The sequence below is a fragment of the Haliotis rubra genome, unplaced genomic scaffold (genome assembly GCF_003918875.1).
Source record: "Haliotis rubra isolate DU_JTF1 unplaced genomic scaffold, ASM391887v1 Scf112, whole genome shotgun sequence".
NCBI lineage: Eukaryota > Metazoa > Mollusca > Gastropoda > Lepetellida > Haliotidae > Haliotis > Haliotis rubra.
Window position 1 is genome coordinate 575786 of NW_025765026.1, and position 23220 is coordinate 599005.

General features: G+C 40.0%; 1 protein-coding gene across 1 annotated transcript in view; it reads right to left on the reverse strand.

Annotated features, from left to right (window-relative positions):
- LOC124289541 (A disintegrin and metalloproteinase with thrombospondin motifs 7-like) overlaps positions 1 to 23220 on the reverse strand; it is a 135334-nt gene that overhangs the window by 44718 nt on the left and 67396 nt on the right. Inside the window, 1 exon segment of the mRNA XM_046726123.1 lies at positions 2284 to 2470. Coding sequence (XP_046582079.1) covers positions 2284 to 2470 — 187 coding nt within the window.

Below are 23220 nucleotides of genomic sequence, written 5' to 3' on the forward strand. Positions count from 1 at the left end.
AGTACCAGGGGCGGTGGAGTAGCCTAGTGGTTAAAGCGTTCGCTCGTCACGCCGAAGACCCGGGTTCGAATCCCCACATGGGTAAAATGTGTGAAGCCCATTTCTGGTGTCCCCAGCCGTGATATTGCTGGAATATTGCTAGCGGCTTACTCACTCACTCACTCACTCACTCATGAAGTACCAACGATGAAATCAACTGGGCAGTTAGTCTGTCATACAGACACCAAAAGAAATATATCCAAGAAAGGCCACGCAATTCTAGAATATGTGGCAAGTCTGAAAAATGAAGAAAGTCTCTGGGCTCCTTTTCATTATATTTTATGATTTTTTTATGAACAGTTGTTGGGTTTTTTTTTGTAAAATATGTTCATTTCAGAGACTAGGTGTTAGTCTACTTGGTGGTCTAAATTTGACTTTACCTGAAACTCAATACCCTACTGATATAGACATGCCATGCCTTTCTACTTGGACAAGATGCAACAATTGTCTGGTGCTAGGATAACGGGAATGAATAATAGACCCCTTTTCACAATGACCTGACAGATGTCCTTGACCTTTGACATAAAAAACATTGATATACAAATGTATGTTGTTAGAAGTCTCAGACACAAATGATTACAATGATATGATCATATTTTTTTTAAAAACCCAGTATAATGACATTGACCTTTGTCCTTGGTCTTAACCTTGACCTAGGCTTCTCAAAGTGTTTGCCAGGTAGGTCTATGCTACATAATTTATACACTTTGAGAAAGCCTAACCACATCTCGGTGCCGAAGTTATTTTTACCATCTTGCAACATTGACCCATAACTTGTGAAAATACAATCCACTTGTTCCATGAGGAATAAGATCTAATCAAAGATCATTAAACCGCAACCATAATTTCAACTACAACTTTACTTCAAGAAGAAATATCATAACATTTGCACTATGTGTTGTAGCATATAAATTTCCCTAAGTACTTAATTTATGTTTAAGTGAGCATAAAAGTTAGGAAACCCAAATCTTTACACCCCTAGAGAAAACACAGGATTACTTTCTGATAACAACTGATGGATATTAAATGAATATATATTAAGGTCACAGAAGTATATTCATTTTATCATGCACCATGTCTACATAAAAGATATAACATAGTATATAAAATATTTGCAAAAACACCCCAACAATGACTCCAGTACACTTTAAATGTTATCAGAACTGTTACAGACAGTTTTGTCATCAATATGATCAGTCCTGCCCTGTTTCACTTTATTGAGTTCCAATCAACATGCTCATCATGACTGCCTTTTTTGCTAAGTTTGATGATGATTTGATGAAAATATAATCTAGATTAACAATCCCAATGGCTTAATTTGCAGATCAACAGGTACAAAACTGTTACAAGATTAATGCTAAAACTTGCTTACACATCCTGGTAAGAGTTTCACACAGTGCATGCTACACCTAGTACCTGATTAATCAAGAAATACACTTTCATTCATACAGTCAAAGTTTGGAATTCATTTTATATGATAAAGTTCGGAAAACAATTCAGAACTACCGGTAGTTATATTTGGGAAAAAGTATCTCTTTTGAATCTTCTTTCATGTTTGAGTCCATGGTTCCTTATTCAGTTTTATAACACAACGAAACTTGTAATCATGGCAATACATAGCAAATTACCTTTATCATGAAATATACCTGATGAAAATGAAAAGGTCGTTAAAAATACCATTTACTTATTGATGAGAGAACTGAGTTCAGTCTTTACAGACTTTGTCACGATATGGCTGAGATATTGCCGATGTGACATTAAATATTAACTCACTCACTCACTTTACAGAATTTAGTCTTATTGATGGAGTACATATAGAACAACTTTTCATAATATTTAAATGATGTCATGACTTGTCTGTCTAATGGAGGAGAGTCAAGGATGATTCAGGTTGTACCCAGTTGCTGGGCATGTGATTCACGCTGAGAGACCAAGGACCAAGTCAGAACTGGGACTAAAAATACCCATGTAGTTTTCTGTTTTCAGGATGATGTAATGCCATGTTGAATGTGTTCCTTCATCTACAGTTCATCTCTTGGTTCAGTCCAGCTTGCCCCTTCGTTCAGTCCAGTTCGCCACTTTGGAGCAAAACCTGAGGCCTTTGCACTCAGTGTCTACATATCTGGCTATGGTATACACAAGGTGTACAATTCAGTGCTTGACATGTTCATCATGGCACACTCCCACCAGCGCCACCAGCTGGCACACAGTATCAGAACAGAAGAATCAAATACCTGCTCCTACCTGAAACTCCACAAGATTGTTCTGACTGATGCTCCTTGTCCTCAAGGTGAGCCTTGGCAATATCCAGACTAGCAGGCAATGCTGATCTCTTGTAAATAATGTGTGGATGCTCCGGGCTGTGGCTACTGTTGTGGCCCTTCACAGGCTCAATGAAATACTCCTCTCCATTGCTGTGAACAAATCCCATCTGAAACAAGAGCATGAGAGTGAGTGAGGGATATGTAAGCGATATACTCAAACTTTCCAAGGTGTGTCAGTCATTATCCTGTGACATGGGGCCTCCAAGGCTTCACCACTTGACCAAACCAACAAATCCCTCAGAAATACATGGCCATTACATTTGACACCTGGTCTTAAAAACATTAAGGTATTCTGCAGGCATAATCACATGATCTTGCTGCCTGAAGGACACACTTCAAAATCATATTTTAACACAACCTTGTGACAACATTTATTATAAAAGTCAGAGACCTCTGCACATAAAAACCTGCTGCCCATGGGCAGTGATTAACATGAGGACATGCATTAATGAATAGAATGATTTACACAATACATTTGTGTACTCAAAAATGAGAGTGAGTGTGAATGGTTTTACGCTGCTTTCAGCAACATTTCAGCAATACCACGACAGGGGACACCAGAAATGGGCTTCACACATTGTACGCATGTGGGGAATCGAACCAGGGTCTTCAGTGCGACGGGCAGCACTTTAACCACTAGTCTACCCAAAAACCCCACTCAAAAATGAAAATGTATATTATCAATCTCAAAGAAACTCAGGGCAACTTTCCAATTTACAACAGCTTTTTATTAACCCTTTATAAATGATAGATTGAAACCTTTCTCTTAGTTGGCACACTTGAGGAAACTGTACATTTCTATCCCTGTAATTATCAGCAACATGTCAACACTGTGATATATAACCTGCTGTATGGTGCACACTTGTATCTCCATGTACATGGACCCTGTCAGCAGTAGACACACAAACCATTGTGTAGTTGTTCCTGACTCTGACAAGGTAACACACCGGTGGTAACCACAATACTAAACACACATGACTTGTGTGCCTATCTGACACCCAGACACCCCACAAACATAACCCCCACACTCTAATCATATATACTTCAACTAACAAAGAGATACTACTTTCTTACCACAATAAATAAACTATTTTCTGTACAACTAGTTTGACATATGCTACTCGCCACATTCATCAGTCTGATATGATGTGTTGATTCGGTATGTCAGAAACTCCAGTGTTGAGTTTGTCTTTTTCTGGTCTGAATGAGCGGAAACCAGCAAATACATCAGCTGCAGATATTGTGACAGTGTATTTACACAGAGGTTGTCATAGACACAAGTCCTGCCGGACTTTGATATTAGTTAAACATTACTGACAAGTAATGGTTGCTTCATCAATCATCTCTTGTATGTTACATTAAGATAAGGTCTTTTTAAACATTTTCTGTTTCCATCACTAAGACTTTTTACTTGATTGCACAATAATACTGCAGGGAATAGACACCTCCGGCCATGGAAACATGTCAATTACATCTTTATGTCTCCTGTGAGACTACTTATTGACAATTCTAAGAAACAGTAATTCATATATAAATACAATGATAAATGACTATGCTTATGGTTGGTCATCAGCAACTTGAGTATTGATATGGGGCAGTGGGTAGCTTAGTGGTTAAAGCATTTGCTCATGTCACTTGGAAGACCTGGGTTCATTTCCCTACATGGTTACAATGTGTGAAGCACATTCCTGATGTCTCTCATCATGATATTGCTAGAATATTGCAAAAACAGCATAAATCCTTGCTCACTCACTCACTCACTCACCACTCACTCACTCGCTACCAGTATTGATGAAGGGCAGGGCATGCTTACTCTTTTTGGTGTCATCGGTAATTTTCAGTCATCCACTCATAACATTTTCACCTCTGTTTCACTTTTTGGCCCAACAAAGTCTGTTTTGTGGACTGTTTATTCTCTGCCATTCCCATTAAATATTTACTTATCCACAAATAACATTTTGTAACTTGTCACACCCACTTTAAGTATGAAACTGACAACCCCAAACAGATATATCATGGAAATCTGAAATAGTTTACTCTTCATCTGTTCCTGTTAAAACAATAATCTTCATTCCTTTGAAAACAGGTCACTTTTTAAGAAGGCAAATGTTCGAAATGTCAAACACAATGCAAGATGCTTAGAAGCAAACCACAATGCATAGTGTACATTTCAATTTGTTGAAAGAATCATTATTTTACCCCAGCTAACATTTCGTGTCAACTACAAATTTCAAAAACACGCCCCTAATGTATGTTTATAGGGATTCTGTCTCTCACTTCACCATAAACATCAGCCAACCAGACAGCAAAGGAAGAAAACAACCCAGGCTATGGTCTAGTCAGGTTATACAGTACAACCCTGATTACATCACAAAATGACATTCGGAGACTTTAGAAATTTCACATTTCTCCCCAAAAACAACTTTCTACAGTAATAAATATAACTGCTGACACAGAGAGTTCCAAATGTTCCTTGTTATCAGATTCCTTTCCCTGCCACCCTACATCAGCCTTTGAAGATAGGATATGTATGTTATATTGACTCGCCACAGATTCTTAATCATGGTGTTTCTATCACACTCTGGGGAGCTATGAGATAAAGTCGATATTCTCATGATTAATCTGATTTAAATCAGGTAGCAAATTCCTTCTTGTGTAACTGGAAGGTGTAAATTGGGAAACAAGCTTGCCAGATCAGCATAAATCAAAGTTAATGGGTGAAAGAGGCGTGACTCTGGCAGTTAACTCATTTCTCAGGGCTCTGGAAACACTATAGCAGGAATTGTATGAGGTAAACAAGGTCTTTATTAAATCATAACCCAATTTCTTTTGAACATTCATTCTTTCAGATATTGATTCTTGATGTATTACCTGTATGTTACAACTGGATTATGTTGAATACATAACATGCATAATATAATCTGTGATACATTCAACCAGATCTTTGATAAACAACTGCATATATATCTATATGAGACATTCAATCATTAGATTTACTAGAGCAACCTTATCTAAATGTATTAGCTACACATTGCAGTATGAGATTAAAAAATCCAAGAGCATATTTCATACATTGAATCAACAACTTAATCAGATTCAATCAAAACTATTTTCAATAAATTTTCATTCTCCAAGTTTCCATATTTTTAATAAAAAGATCTGTATTATGTCATCATATAATTATTTTTCAATTGTGAAAAGAATTCCATGCAATTCTTTTTGCTTTTTGTTGATTGTAATTTGTCTTTTACAACCTACAAGAAAAAGGTCGCTTAAAAAGGTCGAGAATGAGGTCCAGAGGTCGAGAAAATTCTAGCCCCTATAAGGACAACTAGTGCATGCCTCATTCACCAACAGTTGACACTTCTTGAAATTGGTATGTGAACATTCTTTTAGTATGACCTAAATTTGTCCTTTTAGTTCTAGTTATGTCAATAACCACAAACACAATGGCATAATATATAACTGACAGAATTCTACTTGAACAATTAGTATAACATTGACCTCAAACTGTGCATGACCTGTGTTTTATTGACCTACAAACTACTGCTTGACCTTGACTCAGAACTAAAGTAATGACAATCCACAAAAAAGTTCCGTTTTCAAAAAGTCCTGTTTTCAAAGGGGATACTCATGAAACCATTTCCAAAGGATGTCAAAACATCTCTTGGTTTCAAAAACAAAACTACACTGTTGCAGCAGTAGCAGCAAGACAACTTTCATCAAAACCTTAAAGCAGCCAGGTCATTGCCCAATTCATTGAGTTGGGAAAGGAAATTCCCTCCATGACAGACTGTCACCTACTACATGTATGGAGGAACAGATCTACATTATGCATCAATGTCGCTTGCAGAAATGACGACCACAAGGACATATCTGTCTGTCATTGCAGGTACTTGAGAGACATGTGTCTTGCAGTACATGGCCAATGAATGCCTGCTGGGATCGACAAGCGTTTCTATTACAAGGTCCATAGGACACTTCTCCCTCTGTCTATTGCTGACTTGAAGCAGAACAAGGGCATTAATGGACATATTGTAATGTCCCCAAACAGGTAACTCACGACATGATACACATCGGCTTCTCAAGTCTGAGTTCTTCTATGCACATATCAGACAGACAGGTAGTGTCGTTTCTATCCACTGATTTCAAATCGAACATTTATACCTATTTATCAATCGGAAGAATAATCAAACTGTACATTATTGAGAATCTTACACAATCAGAGGGAACTTCGGGGTAGACTTGGCTCTTGTGACCACATACTTGAGACTAAATAGTTTATGAAAATAAGTCAACTAACAAGAGAAAAGTTCTTCAGTAACATAAAGTTTTAACACCATATCTAGCATTAAATATTGCTACACACGATTGTCTTTTCAGTAGTTTAAATGTTGATGCAAGGCAGAGCATCTGGTAATTGGCAAAGAAAGGTTTCCATACATCTCACTAAGAGGGTACGAAGTATATACCGTTAGGCACAAAGGGTTATATCAGATGCTGTATCTCGAAACAAAGTGAATGGGAAGGTGACTTGTGTAAAAGAGATACTGAGTACGTTGTAAGTACATGGTAGTACAGACAACGGAAGGCTCTCACTATCAGTACCAGTGTTTTACATGTACTGCCCTTACAAACAATGTCTTGCGTCTGAAGAAGGTTAAGGGAACACTAGTTGGGTAAAGGGAACACTAGTTGGGTAAAGGGAACACTAGTTGGGTTAAGGGAACACTAGTTGGGTTAAGGGAACACTAGTTGGGTAAAGGGAACACTAGTTGGGTTAAGGGAACACTAGTTGGGTTAAGGGAACACTAGTTGGGTAAAGGGAACACTAGTTGGGAACACTAGTTGGGTTAAGGGAACACTAGTTGGGTAAAGGGAACACTAGTTGGGTTAAGGGAACACTAGTTGGGTTAAGGGAACACTAGTTGGGTAAAGGGAACACTAGTTGGGAACACTAGTTGGGTTAAGGGAACACTAGTTGGGTAACGGGAACACTAGTTGGGTAACGGGAACACTAGTTGGGTTAAGGGAACACTAGTTGGGTAAAGGGAACACTAGTTGGGAACACTAGTTGGGTTAAGGAACACTAGTTGGATAACGGGAACACTAGTTGGGTTAAGGGGAACACTAGTTGGGTTAAGGGAACACTAGTTGGGTAAAGGGAACACTAGTTGGGTTAAGGGAACACTAGTTGGGTAACGGGAACACTAGTTGGGTTAAGGGAACACTAGTTGGGTTAAGGGAACACTAGTTGGGTAAAGGGAACACTAGTTGGGAACACTAGTTGGGTTAAGGGAACACTAGTTGGGTTAAGGGAACACTAGTTGGGTTAAGGGAACACTAGTTGGGTTAAGGGAACACTAGTTGGGTAAAGGGAACACTAGTTGGGTTAAGGGGACACTAGTTGGGTTAAGGGAACACTAGTTGGGTAAAGGGAACACTAGTTGGGTTAAGGGAACACTAGTTGGGTTAAGGGAACACTAGTTGGGTAAAGGAACACTAGGGTAAAGGGAACACTAGTTGGGTTAAGGGAACACTAGTTGGGTAAAGGGAATGAATGAGAAAGAATCTGGTCTTGCTAATGACATTATTCTTCAATGAAGCTCAACACACAGAAATGGAGGACAGCTACGTATCCATGCCTAATCTTACAAATGTTGTGTCTGAGAGAGTTATAGTTTTGTTTAACTCTGAAACTGAAATGTGTACTTTAAGATCGATCAGAAACAACCACACAGTGCTTTTACAAAGAGTACACGTATTCCTTATCATAATGACAGTGTCAATAGTTCTGTAAGAGCTAAAGTCTAAAGGGTTTATGGATGTTAAAAGGAATACTGGAAATGCGATTCCAATAACCCAAGCCAAGAATGTCATACTCTCTGTTGATGTTTGCTCTTCCTGAACGTGATACAGCCATCACGAACATGCGTGCTTTAATTGATTGGTTTGCCTACATGTACAGCTCTATTCGTGTATTTTATGCTTCGTATCAAATGTTAAAAGCAGTTGCCATGTCTTGCTTCAGGAAACAATCTACTGTTGTTCAGAGACATAATGTTATTCCTGAAAGCACACACAGTGATCCGCTGTGACGCCAGTGACGTTTATCAAAGACAGCAAACCTCATCAATCCCATTGTCAAAATAGTAATAATTACGTGAAGGAGATTACTGGAGTGCACAGCCCACACAGAACATGGCATTTAATATATGGTGATAATTGTTGGATACAGGCGACCACCCAAGTGAGCACCACCACCATTTGGAAACACACACATACAGTATACATGTCTGTGCACAATTCAATACCAGACAAAATACACAGAGGGTAGAATATCAGACAAGGGGCTCTTTTATACCGTTTAGTATTGATACTGTTCCCCATTAATGTCCATTAAACACTTTCATACTGGAACCCAACCACACCATCTTTAGATGGGCATAAACAGTATGCTCTCAACAAGTTCAAGAAAACATTGATTTAAATCTTCAGAATCCGTTTTCGGTCCTAAAATGGAAAAGGAATTCTGCCACTTCAACTCCCTGTCAATTTTCACAGATACAATGTATGGTATTTAAACTTAATATAATTAAAATACAATATATGGTATTTAAACTTAATTATAACATAATTATAATACAGGCGCGTTGCGGATATATGTACAATACTATAGTGATATTTCTAGGGTATAATTGGATCACTTCAGGTTGAATTTCTCTTTATCCACGGCAACCAACAACATACGAAATACTATAAGTATGTGTGTACGTCATTTGTCCGTTTCGGTCACTGTAACGCGCTCCGCACAAGCACGAAACCGTCTACTGTTCTCAACTATAATGTGTATAACGCTAAGGAGCATATACACTTCAAAGGCAGCTCTGGAATACCTCATACCTCAGTGTTACCAACACTTGCAGGAGGGAAGTCACTTTTCATACAACATCTGTACCCATTTGTAGGTGACTCCGGGCTGTTAGGACACATTATGAACAACCTGTCGGTGGAGTTATGTTAGCATGAGACAGCTACTCTAATTGGAGCTGATAGTAGACAGTGAAATTAATGTTTCAAACAACCAACACCATGGCGAAACATGAACTTCACAGCAAAAGGCGTGAACGAACAAGACGTGACCCATGTTCCCGCGTCACCTAACATTGGGATAGCCTTCTGTCATCTTTTCATTCTTTTCTATTTTTTGTTTGTTTTATTCATTTATTTTTTTAAAACTTTCTGATAACTTAAGACGATTTAACGTAGGTCCAAAACAGGCGGGAAGCAAACTTGTGGCTAGTCTGTCATACAGACCCTGAAACAAATATATCCTAGAATCCCCATGTAAATCTAGAATATGTGGCAAGTCTAGAATATGTGGCAAGTCTAGATTTCCACAGTTTCACAAAATGAAGAAAGTCTCTGGGCTCCTTTTCATATTTTATGATTGTATTTCATGATGTTTTTCTGTAAATTTACATGAACAGTGTTTTCTCTCCCACCCCAACCCCACACTCACACCCTTGAAGGGGTGACAACCATTAAAATATGTTCATCACAGAGACTAGACGTGAGTCTAACTTGTGGCAAACGTAAAGTAATAAATATTCTTGGGCATATCGTTGAAGTAAGACTCCTTTCATCCAATCATGCACCCATCAAGCCTTTGTTCGTTAGTTCTATTGTATATCTTTGTTTAGGGTCATCAGAGCAATCTGGCCTGTCTCCCTAGAAATAGTTCATACTGTATCAATGTCTACTCATATTCAAACAGATATACAAATACAAGGCATATTTATTGAACATATTAAAACTGTTATCTTTTACGTTTATTATATTACTTATACGAGGAATTCAATTGAGACATGAATTTCTAGATGAACAATGCAAATACGCGGACAAAGACAGGTGAGTCGCATACAATGTCTCATTTATTACATGCCCATCCCCATAATGTGCCAAGGACAGAATACAGTCCATCTGTTGTCACAAGCAACACGAGTAGGTAAGAATGACGACGAAACGTATTTGTTGAAGACGGGGACAGGTTGACTGAACACATGTGTACCGTCTAAATGTACCCACTGTGATGTGATTAGTTGGTTTGCTGTCTACAAGTCACATACCTGGTAATCCAGCGGCCCGTCTGAACAAGGCAAACCTGTGATTACAATGACCCACCAAGTTTGATAAGTTTGACAACGTAGTCGCCTCTTGAAGTCAAGCATAGGTCACACTGAGCCTATTCAAACCCGAATCCCCAAGCACACGCTATCAACGATTTGTTTATGGCAAAACCTTCTATATGGCGGAGGTTTGTAAATAATCAAGTCCGGACCAGACAATCCAGTGATCAACAGCATGCATGAGTATCGAGTTATACAATTACGAGATACGATGACACGTTTCAACCAAGTTAGCGAGTCTGACCAACCGATCCCGTTAGTCGCTTTACTGAAGGTGAATTCTAACCCGGATCTTCACGGGTGTCTTTGTCGTGATTCGTTAGGTTTTTCTTTCACATAATCATTGAAAACATCGCAATATTTACGAACATGATGGTTTAGTGAGAATAGCAATTGGTATTCCTACCATAGGTACATACAGAGGTAAATATACACGCATTCACCCCAACTACTATGTGCACAATACACATGAATATATGCATAAAGCACTGATTGCCTTTGTGTTCATACCCCTCTAAAATATAATCTTCAATACAAATATCGAACTCACGTATTAGTGAATCGAATTATTCTACACCATGCGAAAGTTGATATGCCATCAAAAAGTACAGTTTAAATAGGAATAATAAATGTAAGTGGGAGTTTTTATTTTGTGTTTGTATAGTTGCTCCGTGTCAGTGAACCGTGTTGTACGAAACTGTCTGTGAGATGGCGAATTCTGGTGACTCAATCAATCTCGAGTTGCAGCGGCAGATACCGTGTTTCATGAAGAAAGCACCTGCTGTCTACTCTCTCCACGTGCCGTTATAACAGCAGCCTTGGATATAACAGTGAACATTGAATCACTGTTGCATGGTATTGTATACACATCAGAACAGCGTATTCCATCACAGAAGTGCCGTGCTCATTCTGGAACATTATACATCGCGCACCGGGATGCAAGCTCTTTATTCGACATGTACGTCGACACAATACATTACTGTTTCCATTTTGGTAGATCCCCAGATGGATGAAATTAAGATGTACATGTATCATTTGCCAGTTGTGCCACGCCATGCCCAACCTTCGTTGAGATCCTGAATATCTGTCAGAATGTAATTGATGTCTCGCTGCAGGGCACATTAAACAGTGACGTCCGATTTTATGTCTGAAAAACTCTTAAAATAGCTAAAGGAATATAGGAGGAAACCCAATACGTGCACCACCTCGTCCTCTGATTTATAAAGTGGTTGTGAAGCCCATTTCTGGTGTACCTCGCCGTGATATTGCTGGAATATTACTAAAAGCGGCGTAAAACCATACTCACTCACTCACTTATACAGCAGCAGGATGTTTCTTAACACAAAAGTACTGTAAGGCAACACTTTACGACAGGTATAGACACACTTGCGAATTCGTTTCGAGAACACCTGGTGTCACTGCTTCGATTATTAATTACTGTTTTGTGTTTTAATTTTGTGTATTTGCTCTGTTCCTGCACAGCTGCATTGGTGTTATCTAATATAGAAAACATGAGTTAATCACAACCTTTGTTCTACAATCCCATCCTCTACACACGGAACGTCCCCGAAGTTCCCAATGGCTCAAATAGTCACATAATCAAAATAGGTGTTCAGAAATTTCGTTCAGAAGCTTGTCCGAGACCTGAAACGTACCTCCGTACAACCATGGGCCCCGTTTCACAAATCTATCGTAGCGCTACGACTGTCGTGCCTCATATATACTATCCAAAAAAAGAAACGCATAGGCCAGAAATCTGTTGCGAAAATGCTGTATTTTCAAACATGTATAACTCGTCCACAAATAAACTTAAGTACATGAATTTATACATCGGTATAGAAGCGGGAAATGTTAATACAACCAAGAGGATCATTTTAGGTAACGGAGACGTTGAGCGACATGGTGACGACGTAGCACGGTCCCGACGTCGGGTCTCCTGGCTCTCAGTCCAATCTCTCTCAACCTGTTCCGTACAGTTTGACCGGATATCCTCCGAAGTTCAGGCACCCTGGCTGCTGTACTCTCACCCGTGGCAGTACGATCACGCAAATGTAGTACCCGATGTACCGATCTTGGGCTGCAGTGGTGACTCGAGCTCTGCCCGTACGAGGACGGTCATTTGTTATACCTGTTTGGTTGTAACGAGCTGCAAGCCGTGATATCGTGCTCAGACTAACATTCAGACGCCTGGCAACAGAAGATTGGTAATCTCCAGCGTGCATACTTTCAATGGTGATGTTCCGTGTTGCAGAGTCAAGACGTAGCGTAGTGATTTGACCTTGAAACTCCTTCAAAACGAATGCCGATTTCCGAAAGTAATCTGGATTTTTATAGCCAGACAGTGCATGCTCTTTGCTGCACAATTTCAACTGGAAGGTGATTTCGGTTGCCTTGTGGCGATGCGTTTTCAATCCTTGCAAGAAATCTCATCAAAATCAACATTTTCAAGTAAAGTCGATTTGTCCAATTGTGTAAAATCATGTTATCGACACTTTTGTTACATATTTTGACGATTGTTTGAACACAAAAGGTAATTAATAGATTTTAAAAATACAAAACGCATATGCGTTCCCTTTTTTCGACAGTATACATAGACTTACGACAGTCGTATCGCTACGACAGCTTTGAGAACGGCGCCCAGGTGGACGTTAGGAGCAGCTCAGTATGCCGGAGCCTTTGACATAAACCATACGGTACCTCCCGGCGGCCCAGGTGGAAGTACACCTAACACCCGATCACCTGTGATGCAAACACAGACTAACTACCTGCAAACACCAATCTGATCTCGCTGACACACCAGTCAGACAGCTTTTGTCGTGCTAGATGAGTTTAACACAGATATCACATGAATAATACAGGGGTTAACAAGCACGGCGGGAATTGGCGGTATTAAATGACAATAGCCTACATGCATTTACCGTAAGAAAATATCTCCGGAAAAATTCTTTCAAATTACATGTTAAAAAGAATGAATAAAGCAAAAACTTCATGACATATAATATCTTTCATCACATGCTGGTAGAGTGCGACATAAGCGATTAAAGAGACCCAAAAGGATGACCACTTGCCTTGTTTGATGATCAATACACACATATATTTTTGTGTTTTTGTTACAAAATTTCGGATTGAAAATAATTTCAGCGAGTGAGTGTCAAATCTACTATATATGCATCAGTATTTACCTGTTATTCAAAACAAGTACAACCAATTATAATGGAAGTGATTTCAGTTGAATTATTTTGGAATTTATTGCAAACGAATCCCCAAAACCAAAATATGCATGTATGACTCATTCTATACTGACGTACAAAAGAAAGTACACACCTGGTGTTTTGGGATTATTTGAAAAGAGTTGTGAGTTTGACTGGCAACTTCGCAATTGGGCACGATATCTGTGGTGGTTTGGCAACATATTAGGAAAGTCTGTGACATATATCACTGTAAAAACTTTTCAAAACATTTACGTCGCTCTTTGGAAAGTAAACCAAAAGCACCAGGTGTGTACTTTCTTTTGTACGTCAGTTTATACTGCGTAGCTTGGGATATGTTGTTTATGGGAAAAACACCCAGTACTGCTTCTTCAGCGGTCTGTGAATGGAACACTTGAAATCAGTGCCCTGCTTATACGGCAATACACGTGACGTAATCATTTTTCAGTGTTTTTCATCATAGGGTCGATGACGTCATGACAGACTGAAAAATGCGCACTATAGTCTGTTTGCAGAGAAAACGTACCGATGAATGTCACTTTAAACCAAAAAGTAAATCGAATAAAGTGAAATTAAGACTGCGAATCTTCATAATTTTACCTTGCTAATTGAACATTTAAATCTCAGAATTTTATTCAACTTAGGGTAAAAGTTGTTTAACAAACGATCATAGTTTTACATCGCTATCATTAGTTTTTATTACAAGGGGGGTATGCACATCAAATGAAACACCGAGAACAAGCAGGGATGGTCTAAGTCAACGCTCATCACGTACCGCACGTGCATTTGTTTCACTGTTCCAACTACTGCGCTTACCCCTTCTCATTCAACACAGCCTTCGAGTAAGTTTATGTGTACCTTTCAAAGTATAAGAGAACTGACCTGCTAATGAAGAGATTCTACGACGCCACTTACACCTAATTATGTTTTCCACCGCGAACGCAGTAAATTAAGAGAGGATATGCACCTTCTGAAACTGATATAGCCATAGTTTCACAAACCAGAATACCATTAACCAACGTTACATGTAATATATTCAGCATATGTTTGACACTCATTACCCACAACCATTCAGCGATCTACATAACAGGAACTGGACGTGTAAATAGCTGTCATCAGCAACTTCCTTAAATATCAAGGTGGGACCTTGGTGCCGTTGTTCAAAGGGATTCTAACGCTATGGACATCGCAAATCCCATACCTTAACATAGACTTACGACAGTCGTAACACTAAAGTGATCGTAACTCCCATACCTTAACATAGACTTACGACAGTCGTAACACTAAGGTGATCGTAACTCCCATACCTTAACATAGACTTACGACAGTCACTAAGGTGATCGTAACTCCCATACCTTAACATAGACTTACGACAGTCGTAACACTAAGTTGATCGTAACTCCCATACCTTAACATAGACTTACGACAGTCGTAACACTAAGTTGATCGTAACTCCCATACCTTAACATAGACTTACGACAGTCGTAACACTAAGGTGATCGTAACTCCCATACCTTAACATAGACTTACGACAGTCGTATCACTAAGGTGATCGTAACTCCCATACCTTAACATAGACTTACGACAGTCGTAACACTAAGGTGATCGTAACTCCCATACTTTAACATAGACTTACGACAGTCGTAACACTAAGTTGATCGTAACTCCCATACCTTAACACAGACTTACGACAGTCGTTTCACTAAGGTGATCGTAACTCCCATACCTTAACATAGACTTACGACAGTCGTAACACTAAGGTGATCGTAACTCCCATACCTTAACACAGACTTACGACAGTCGTTACACTTAAGGTGATCGTAACTCCCATACCTTAACATAGACTTACGACAGTCGTTACACTAAGGTTGTTGTGCAAAGGTTCGCCCAGGGCTCCGCTCCACAAGGCAATCGATTGTCGCAGTCCTATGTTGAAGTGAGTGAGTGAGTGAGTTTAGTTTTACGCCGCTTTTACGCCCAAAAGTGACCCCAGGGTCAAAATGTTAAGAGTGGAACACTGAATATTTCTAATGACCCCAGGTGTTGACAAAGGCTAAGCACGTCCTGTCCAGTGAGTGAGGATGGTTTTATAACGTTTTCAGCAATATTCCATCGCTATCACGGCGGGGGACACCAGAAATGGGCTTCACACTTAGAACCCATGTGGGGAATTGAACCCGGGTCTTCGGGTCGACGAACGAACGCTTTATCCACAAGGCTACTCCACCGCCCCGCCTTTGTTTAGGGACCTATAGGATAATCATAGCGCTAAGTTTAGTGGAACATGGCACCGGACTATAAATAAGTGCTTACATTCTGCTCCCTCCAGTACCACGCGGTATGTCATGCAAGGTGTTGCCAGTATCGGCCCACATCAGCCGACTTGTGTCAGGATGGACTGACTCGACCGCAGCGCCAACAACACGCCGGTGGAAATAAACAGTCTAGTGAAAACAGAAATAATTCCTCAACACATATATTTTATATTCTTCAAGATTGCAAGGGTTTTACTCGACACATCAGCCGTAACTTGTCCTTAAGAAGGTATATCACGTAACGCCTATCTATCACGTTAACACATAAATGTCTGATTTCAAGGGCAGCGGAAATATTTTATCCATGAGTGTAGTAGATACATCAAACTCTCCCACTGGATGCCATATGGTTAGGTGGACCTCACTAAACGCTTTCCCCATTATTCACGACCCTTCTTCTGTTGTTCGTTGTCAGTGAGTACTGTTTGTGCCGATTTCAGCAGCAGTGATGCAATATAACGGCTAGGGATACCAATGGGTGCCTTTATACATCTCGCAGGTCGGGTTAACATTAGCTACAATATGCCAAGAGCATTCTTACATATTTGTTCCTACTGACTGACCTGGATGTTTCTCATTTGTTACTATCAAAAATAGATATATTCAGGGATTATGCGTCAGTCTAGGGTACAATGCGTGAAGCCCATTTCGGGTGTCCACCGCCGTGATATTGCTGGAATATTGCTAAAAGCGGCGTAAAACTAAACTCACTCACTGGTATAGGAACGGTGGATTGATCTAAATGGATCGCCACAAACACGCTGAAGGGCGTCTCCACAGAATAGTCTCCATATCTGGAAACCGGTAAGGATGATAATCGTTGTAACAGACTCGCAATGTCCTCGAACGGCACTGAACCTTTCAGTATACTGTCCAACGTGAATACCGGACCTCCAAAGCGCCATCTTTATTTCCATGTTAGTAACCAAACTTCTAAAGTTAAGAAGTTCCTTTCAACCGAGGTCTAGACTCCCTAATCTCTTCAGGTCGGGTTTTATCACCACTTCCTTTCACGAATCTTCCGACTTTCATTAATAACGATATCACGCTGAATAAATCAGACTATCATTACTTGGTAAGTGTAAACCCCCTCCAGCCCTAAATGCTCACGTCAGTCTAATGTCCGATTTAATTCCTATTCAAGGCCTTACACTTGCTGTTCTGTGTTAACGTGTTCAAATAACATTCAGATCGAGGTGAGAAACAGATGTATGTGGCGTTGTCAACGATAACGGTGAATTTTTACATTTATCTTATATTTGATTTAGGTTAAAGTGTTTCCGCAATAGGAAGTTTTGAACGGGGCTTGAAAGGATTTTGGTGCAGATCTTTTTAAATTACACATTTATTGCGTGGGAACTATGAAACTGTTAGAGGAATCGAAAGGTTATTAACATTGATCTGTCATGACCGTCTCCTTATTGCAAACACATCCATTGAGCTTACGTGCAATGACATAAACTAAAACCGTTGAAACAGACTTGAAATCAATTCCCTGAGATGATGAAAGCCATAGGAAATGTGAAGCAATAAACAAATATACACTGGTAAATACAAGACCTTCAGTATTATTTCTGGTAAACCATAACAGTGGGTGACTGAGTGATTGCCACAACACATATGTGCATCTTGTTGCCAGCTTTCTACGTTGAAAACATTTAGAAAAATTTAAATGTCACTAACCTCACACAGAAAAAATGTATAAATCTAATTTGAGAATGTCGCCAGCCCTATGTAATTGACGCCAAGTGTTATATAAAGCTCTGAAATGAAAGGGCAAGTTTTAAATGTGACCAGATACTGCCACGGTTCATCAGATATTACAAGCTGATCACAATATCTAATGCCCATTTAACATGTAAGTGTTTCAATTGTGAAATTCAAAGTAGAAATGTCGAAAGTCGGGGCAAAGGGCCTGCGTGTTCGTTCCATAACTCCATCGTTCTGTTCTTTGTGACATGGTAATAGGCCGGCATTTGCTCTCGGCATATTATATGTGTTTACCTTTGTTTCTTGTAGGAGTTAAATGGTCAGTTATACAAATATGAGTGGGTGTCATTTTCTACGTTCATGGCTAATGTCACTTCCTACACATTTACACACCTTAAAATAATTACGCCGCTGACGCCACAGAGATAAACCATTTGTCCAGTCCAATACTTATACTGAAATACAGGAACAATGAAATTCGATTCTATTAATGTTTTATGATAATTAAACCTCTCCCCGAATCCCTCTCAATCTTTATGATTGTCGACATTTTTTCAGTTAGCTTCCCCAGATCCTTAGTTCTCTGTTCAAGCCTCCCGTGTCTTTGGGTATTTTTCATGAGCAACAACGTTCCATACTTGACCTCAACTTCGACAGCCAAGAGCTAACTCAACGCAAACAAATAATTTCCTTCATGTCAATCTGAATAAATATTATGGGAGGTGCAAGGCAATTGTAAAAGCTAGGTTATGGAACACAAGTCTCATTGTTGCAAAAAACACTACTTGTGCGTTTGGAACAGCATGTGTTAAAGGAATGGAAGTCTCTAGGACGAGGTGAGGAGGGGCGACTACTTTGTCTGTTTAGCTCCTGGATTAATCATAGAAAATATCCTTGGGAAGGTGTCGAAATTGAATCTGGCAAGGGTGAAGGTTAAGCGACTTGGAGACATAATGGGGGATGGTGTCCCTGGATGATAGGTCTTGGGGTTAATCATGAAAGAGGCAGTTAAAGGGTTGTAAATGAAACTGTTTGCTTGAGTTCATCAACCACCTTCATGTCTGTTTTCAGAGAGTCGCTAGGGGCAAATTAGGAAGCCATGGAGCCTCTGATACAGACACCGTAACATTCACCGTGCCATGCTTTAGTCCGATCGACGCAACAGAGGAGCCATGGTATTGTCCCTCTCTCCTTACTGATGATATACCACCAACTGACGTACGTGACCATGGTGGAATTTACACACACATAATGACTATAAACTATATTATTTGTAAATACTTGTGCGACATATTCTTCAGGAAGATACCATACATTTTCCTCAGTGCCTTCCAGACCTTTCCCCCGATACTAATTATGCATAAGTACCACACGCTTCGTCACGAGGCGATGAAAGGTGTTCTATCCGTTTGTACGGTATCTGATGGCAAAGTTATTTAGCACAGGAATGCAAGGAGTTAGTTTTCCAGGCTCCATCGTGTACCGGGATTCGAACCACGGTCACATGTTTCTGGCGTGCAAAAGGGACGCAAGGCCCGTGCCCCAAAGGATACAGAAGTGGATATGAATAAGTACATCCTTCTAACATTTAACATTCTTCTATAACCTAGATGCACATGTTATAAGCATATCTATTATCTCATACTGGCTTCCCATTTCCATGACTAAATATGCGAAAGGTGTGCAATAAAGGCTCGGAGTGTTCTGTATTCTGTTTCATCGTTCCGATTCGTGCTTATACGGTAATAGTGTTATTGTGCAAGAACCTCAAGAACGTTATGGACCTCAGTTTTTCTGGTTGCCAAGGTAATTGGTAGAGATATCAAAGGAATATAACGAAAACACGAAGAGGAAAGAAACAACTCCCTTTCTGAAGGATGTTCCAGAATTATCAGAGGAAAACCTTCTCTCCCTTTTACGTTGGTGGAATTCCTGTTTTTATGTTGCTCTATTCATACTTCGGTTTACACCAACTTCTACACCTGATATCAAACAAATAATCAGCCATGTTTCTCTGATACCACCATCGCCAGTTCTGGAAGGCCAAACTCAACCCTCGAGAGCGATTTCATCCCCGACTCTGAGAACTCCACCCTCTGTGGGCCAATGTCTATGGTCAATAATAGGTACTTATTTGTTTGTGTGTAAATATTTATCTTCCAACCTATCTGCCAAAACTGAACAAGAAAGCAGAATACTGTAAACAAGTAGTATTCTAATTCGTGCCAAGAGGGGAGTATTTTGCAGGAGGGTCGAATGTCGGCTGGGCTCTATCGTCCTGCGTCACCGGCTTGTAGATGGGCACCTGCTACACCGGCATGCAGACGGCACCTGCTGCAAGAGGCACGAGAGTAGTCCAACTGAAAGATGCAACGTCTTCCCAAGACTTCATCTTTTTCGTTGGATGACTCTGGTATCACAGCAGTCGCAGTTTTCAAACCAAAACAATACTGAAATGAGCAGTCACGTTAAAGCTGAGGCCATTTTTGGGAGAAAGGAAAGTCCTCCGCTTTCAGTCAAGAGATGCTATGTTAGGTTACCTCTTATTTTACAAGCCATTGCAACGCCTATCTCCTAAACATCAACATCACATCCAACCCTTGATAATTGTTACCATCAGAGAAGAACACACTTGCCTTGTTTCGCATTACAGCTGTAAATATGTTTAAAACTAAACAGTCTAAATACCATTGTTTCTCGAGAACAATATAAGCAGTCTTCAGTTAAGTAAATATCCTACAATCATTTACGGAAGTGTAAATTAATGAATAAATATTTCAACCGGATGCGTATGTACTGACAGATTAGACGCCTATCCATCCTTTACGTCAATGGTTCCATTCAGTTTAACGTTACGGTACAATACGCCAATATGCATTTAATTTTTCATTCCAGAAAGAATTTGAATGTTAAAAGGACTATGACGTATTAAAGGTGTTTTCACACATATTTCCTGTTTATACATTTGCTTTCGTCACACAAAAGAGGCATAATGCATCTGCGGAAGGTTATTTCATCAATACAGTGTGTGAGTGTACGACTCGTATATCAGCTTTCTTCATACGCTGCTCGTTATTTTGCTTATCGAAAACCAGGCGTTAATTTCGCACAAAACCAACCAACGATTTCGCGCGTGAGCCCCGCCCTGATATTGCTGAAATATTACTAACATATAAGCCTTAAAAAATACAATCTTAGCTTTCAATACATCTTGTTGGCATCTCAATGTCATCCCAAACATAAAAACAGAACGACGGACGTCATTAGTTTGAGGTTTATAATGTGTTGAATGTCTATGTCCGTCCCGTAGGCCGGGGCAGCTTCTTACAAAGGTCATCTATTTCCATTATCACTACTTTACATTGGACACAAGAAGCGGCGTAAAACTGGAGACTGCGACACAATATCAAACACTGGCGCCTTTAAGCAAGCACTATAAACTTTGACCTCAATATCTGATTTACATTCAGTCAATCGGTCCCGAATTTAAGATGGTTTCCATTACTGCTCCTGTGCTAGAATTAAGGATCTGATAAGCATATATTGAGGATAACGAATAAGACCGGAGTCGGCAACATCTATATCCGTTGACCTGTAAATAAACAAGTCCGACCTTACAAGCCAGTGATTGCTTTAACGAGCGCTGTTTCACGTCATGGAGGTAAGATGACGTTCAATGAGGCCCCAGACCATCCATCCAGATTAAAGTTCTTACGAACAAACATTGGATCACTTAGGATTTACTCTAAGCAGCGCAATAACCTAAGTCTCCTATCCAGAAGTTCGTTCCACAGATCTTTGTTTTCAGATGACCGTAGCTTCCCATCCGTGAAGATCCGGGTTAGAATTGGTATTCGGTAACCCATGCTTGTCGTAAGAGGCGACTAACGGGATCAGGTGGTCAGGCTCGCTGACTTGGATGACACATGTCATCGTATCCCTATTGCGTAGATGTGATGCTCATGCTGTTGATCACCGGATCGGTCCAGACTCGATTGTTTATAGACCATATACATGTAGCTGTAATATTGCTGAGTGCAGCGTAAAACAACACACAAACCATATCGTAGCTTCCCATACTTTACCATTTACGTACGACAACCGTAGCTTTGAGGAACAAGGCGTACAGACCGTCGAGCAGTCCAGGGTCCCGTTTCACAAAGCTCTCGTAAGCCTAAAATCTCGTAACTTTTCTCATAGCATTAGTACTTCCCATACTATAACACAGGAACTTCGAATGCTACGAGGAAAGTTACGAAATCTTAGGCTTACGAGAGCTTTGTGAAACAGCGCCCAGATTAAAGTTCTTACGACAAACATAGGATCACTTAGGACTTACGTTAACCTGAATCCCGCATGGTAATAAAGTAAAGGCACCATGCAGGGTCTTCGTGACACACCGTGATGTATCTACCAGACAGCCCTTACCGTTAACAGTCAGCCGCTGTACATGTAGTTGCAGAATCGTGTACATCAGCATTAATTGATTGTATATTTTTCTTTCTTCAAAACACACTCAACAAACGGAGGCCCACACGCGTGCATGTACATACACACGCACGCTCGTCACAATCAAATAATAATCACGTGAATGTACAATTCATCCCGTGTTCTTTGCGCTGTCTACAAGTTTTCAGATTTAATAGCAAAACCGCCTTCAAACCGCAAAAGGGAGTCAACACCTACGCCCCTGCTTTTCATCAATGCACATAAAGGCAATGTTATAGATTTTCTCGCAAAGTGACGGACAATCTCGAGGTTATCCGACTGCCAACTGCCACCGTTCCTTCAGTAACGTAAGACTGATTACGAACTCGCAAGACACCTACACAACGTCAAAGTCTACTGGATCCAGTTTCTACAATAGACGTTTCTTGTACATGCAATGTAAAGACCTGACAACACATTAACATTCAGCACCTGCATGTCTAGTCATAGTGGCATGTCGGCATCAGTATCTCGGAAAGACGATGGAGGGCAGTAGGCTCGATCTGTTATATATGCATGCAGTATGCGCATCTATATAGGTTAGGTCAAAATGACCTTACATGTTCTTTTGGAAAAACACCGGCAACGTTATCAAGATCTTATTGTTAAAACCCTATTCTAAGGTTGTCACACCAACGAACATGTTCCTTTAAGCGTTAACTTGTCTGACGTTCAAGAATCCATTTCTGCTTTTCGACTATTATTTCAGGATGGTAAAGTAAGCAATTTCTTTAGTCTCTCCGGCAACGTTCCAACATTACAAATTAATCGCTTTCTGCTTAAGAAGCAAAGTACTCATAGCTGGCTTGATAATCACGAAAAGGAGAGACTAGATAATGGTCCGATCCACCTCTGAAATCAAGGCGATATACAAGCATAACGTATGGTTCTTAACTCAATATACACTATATGATCACTCTTTACCCACTCTTCAACACGCCCATGT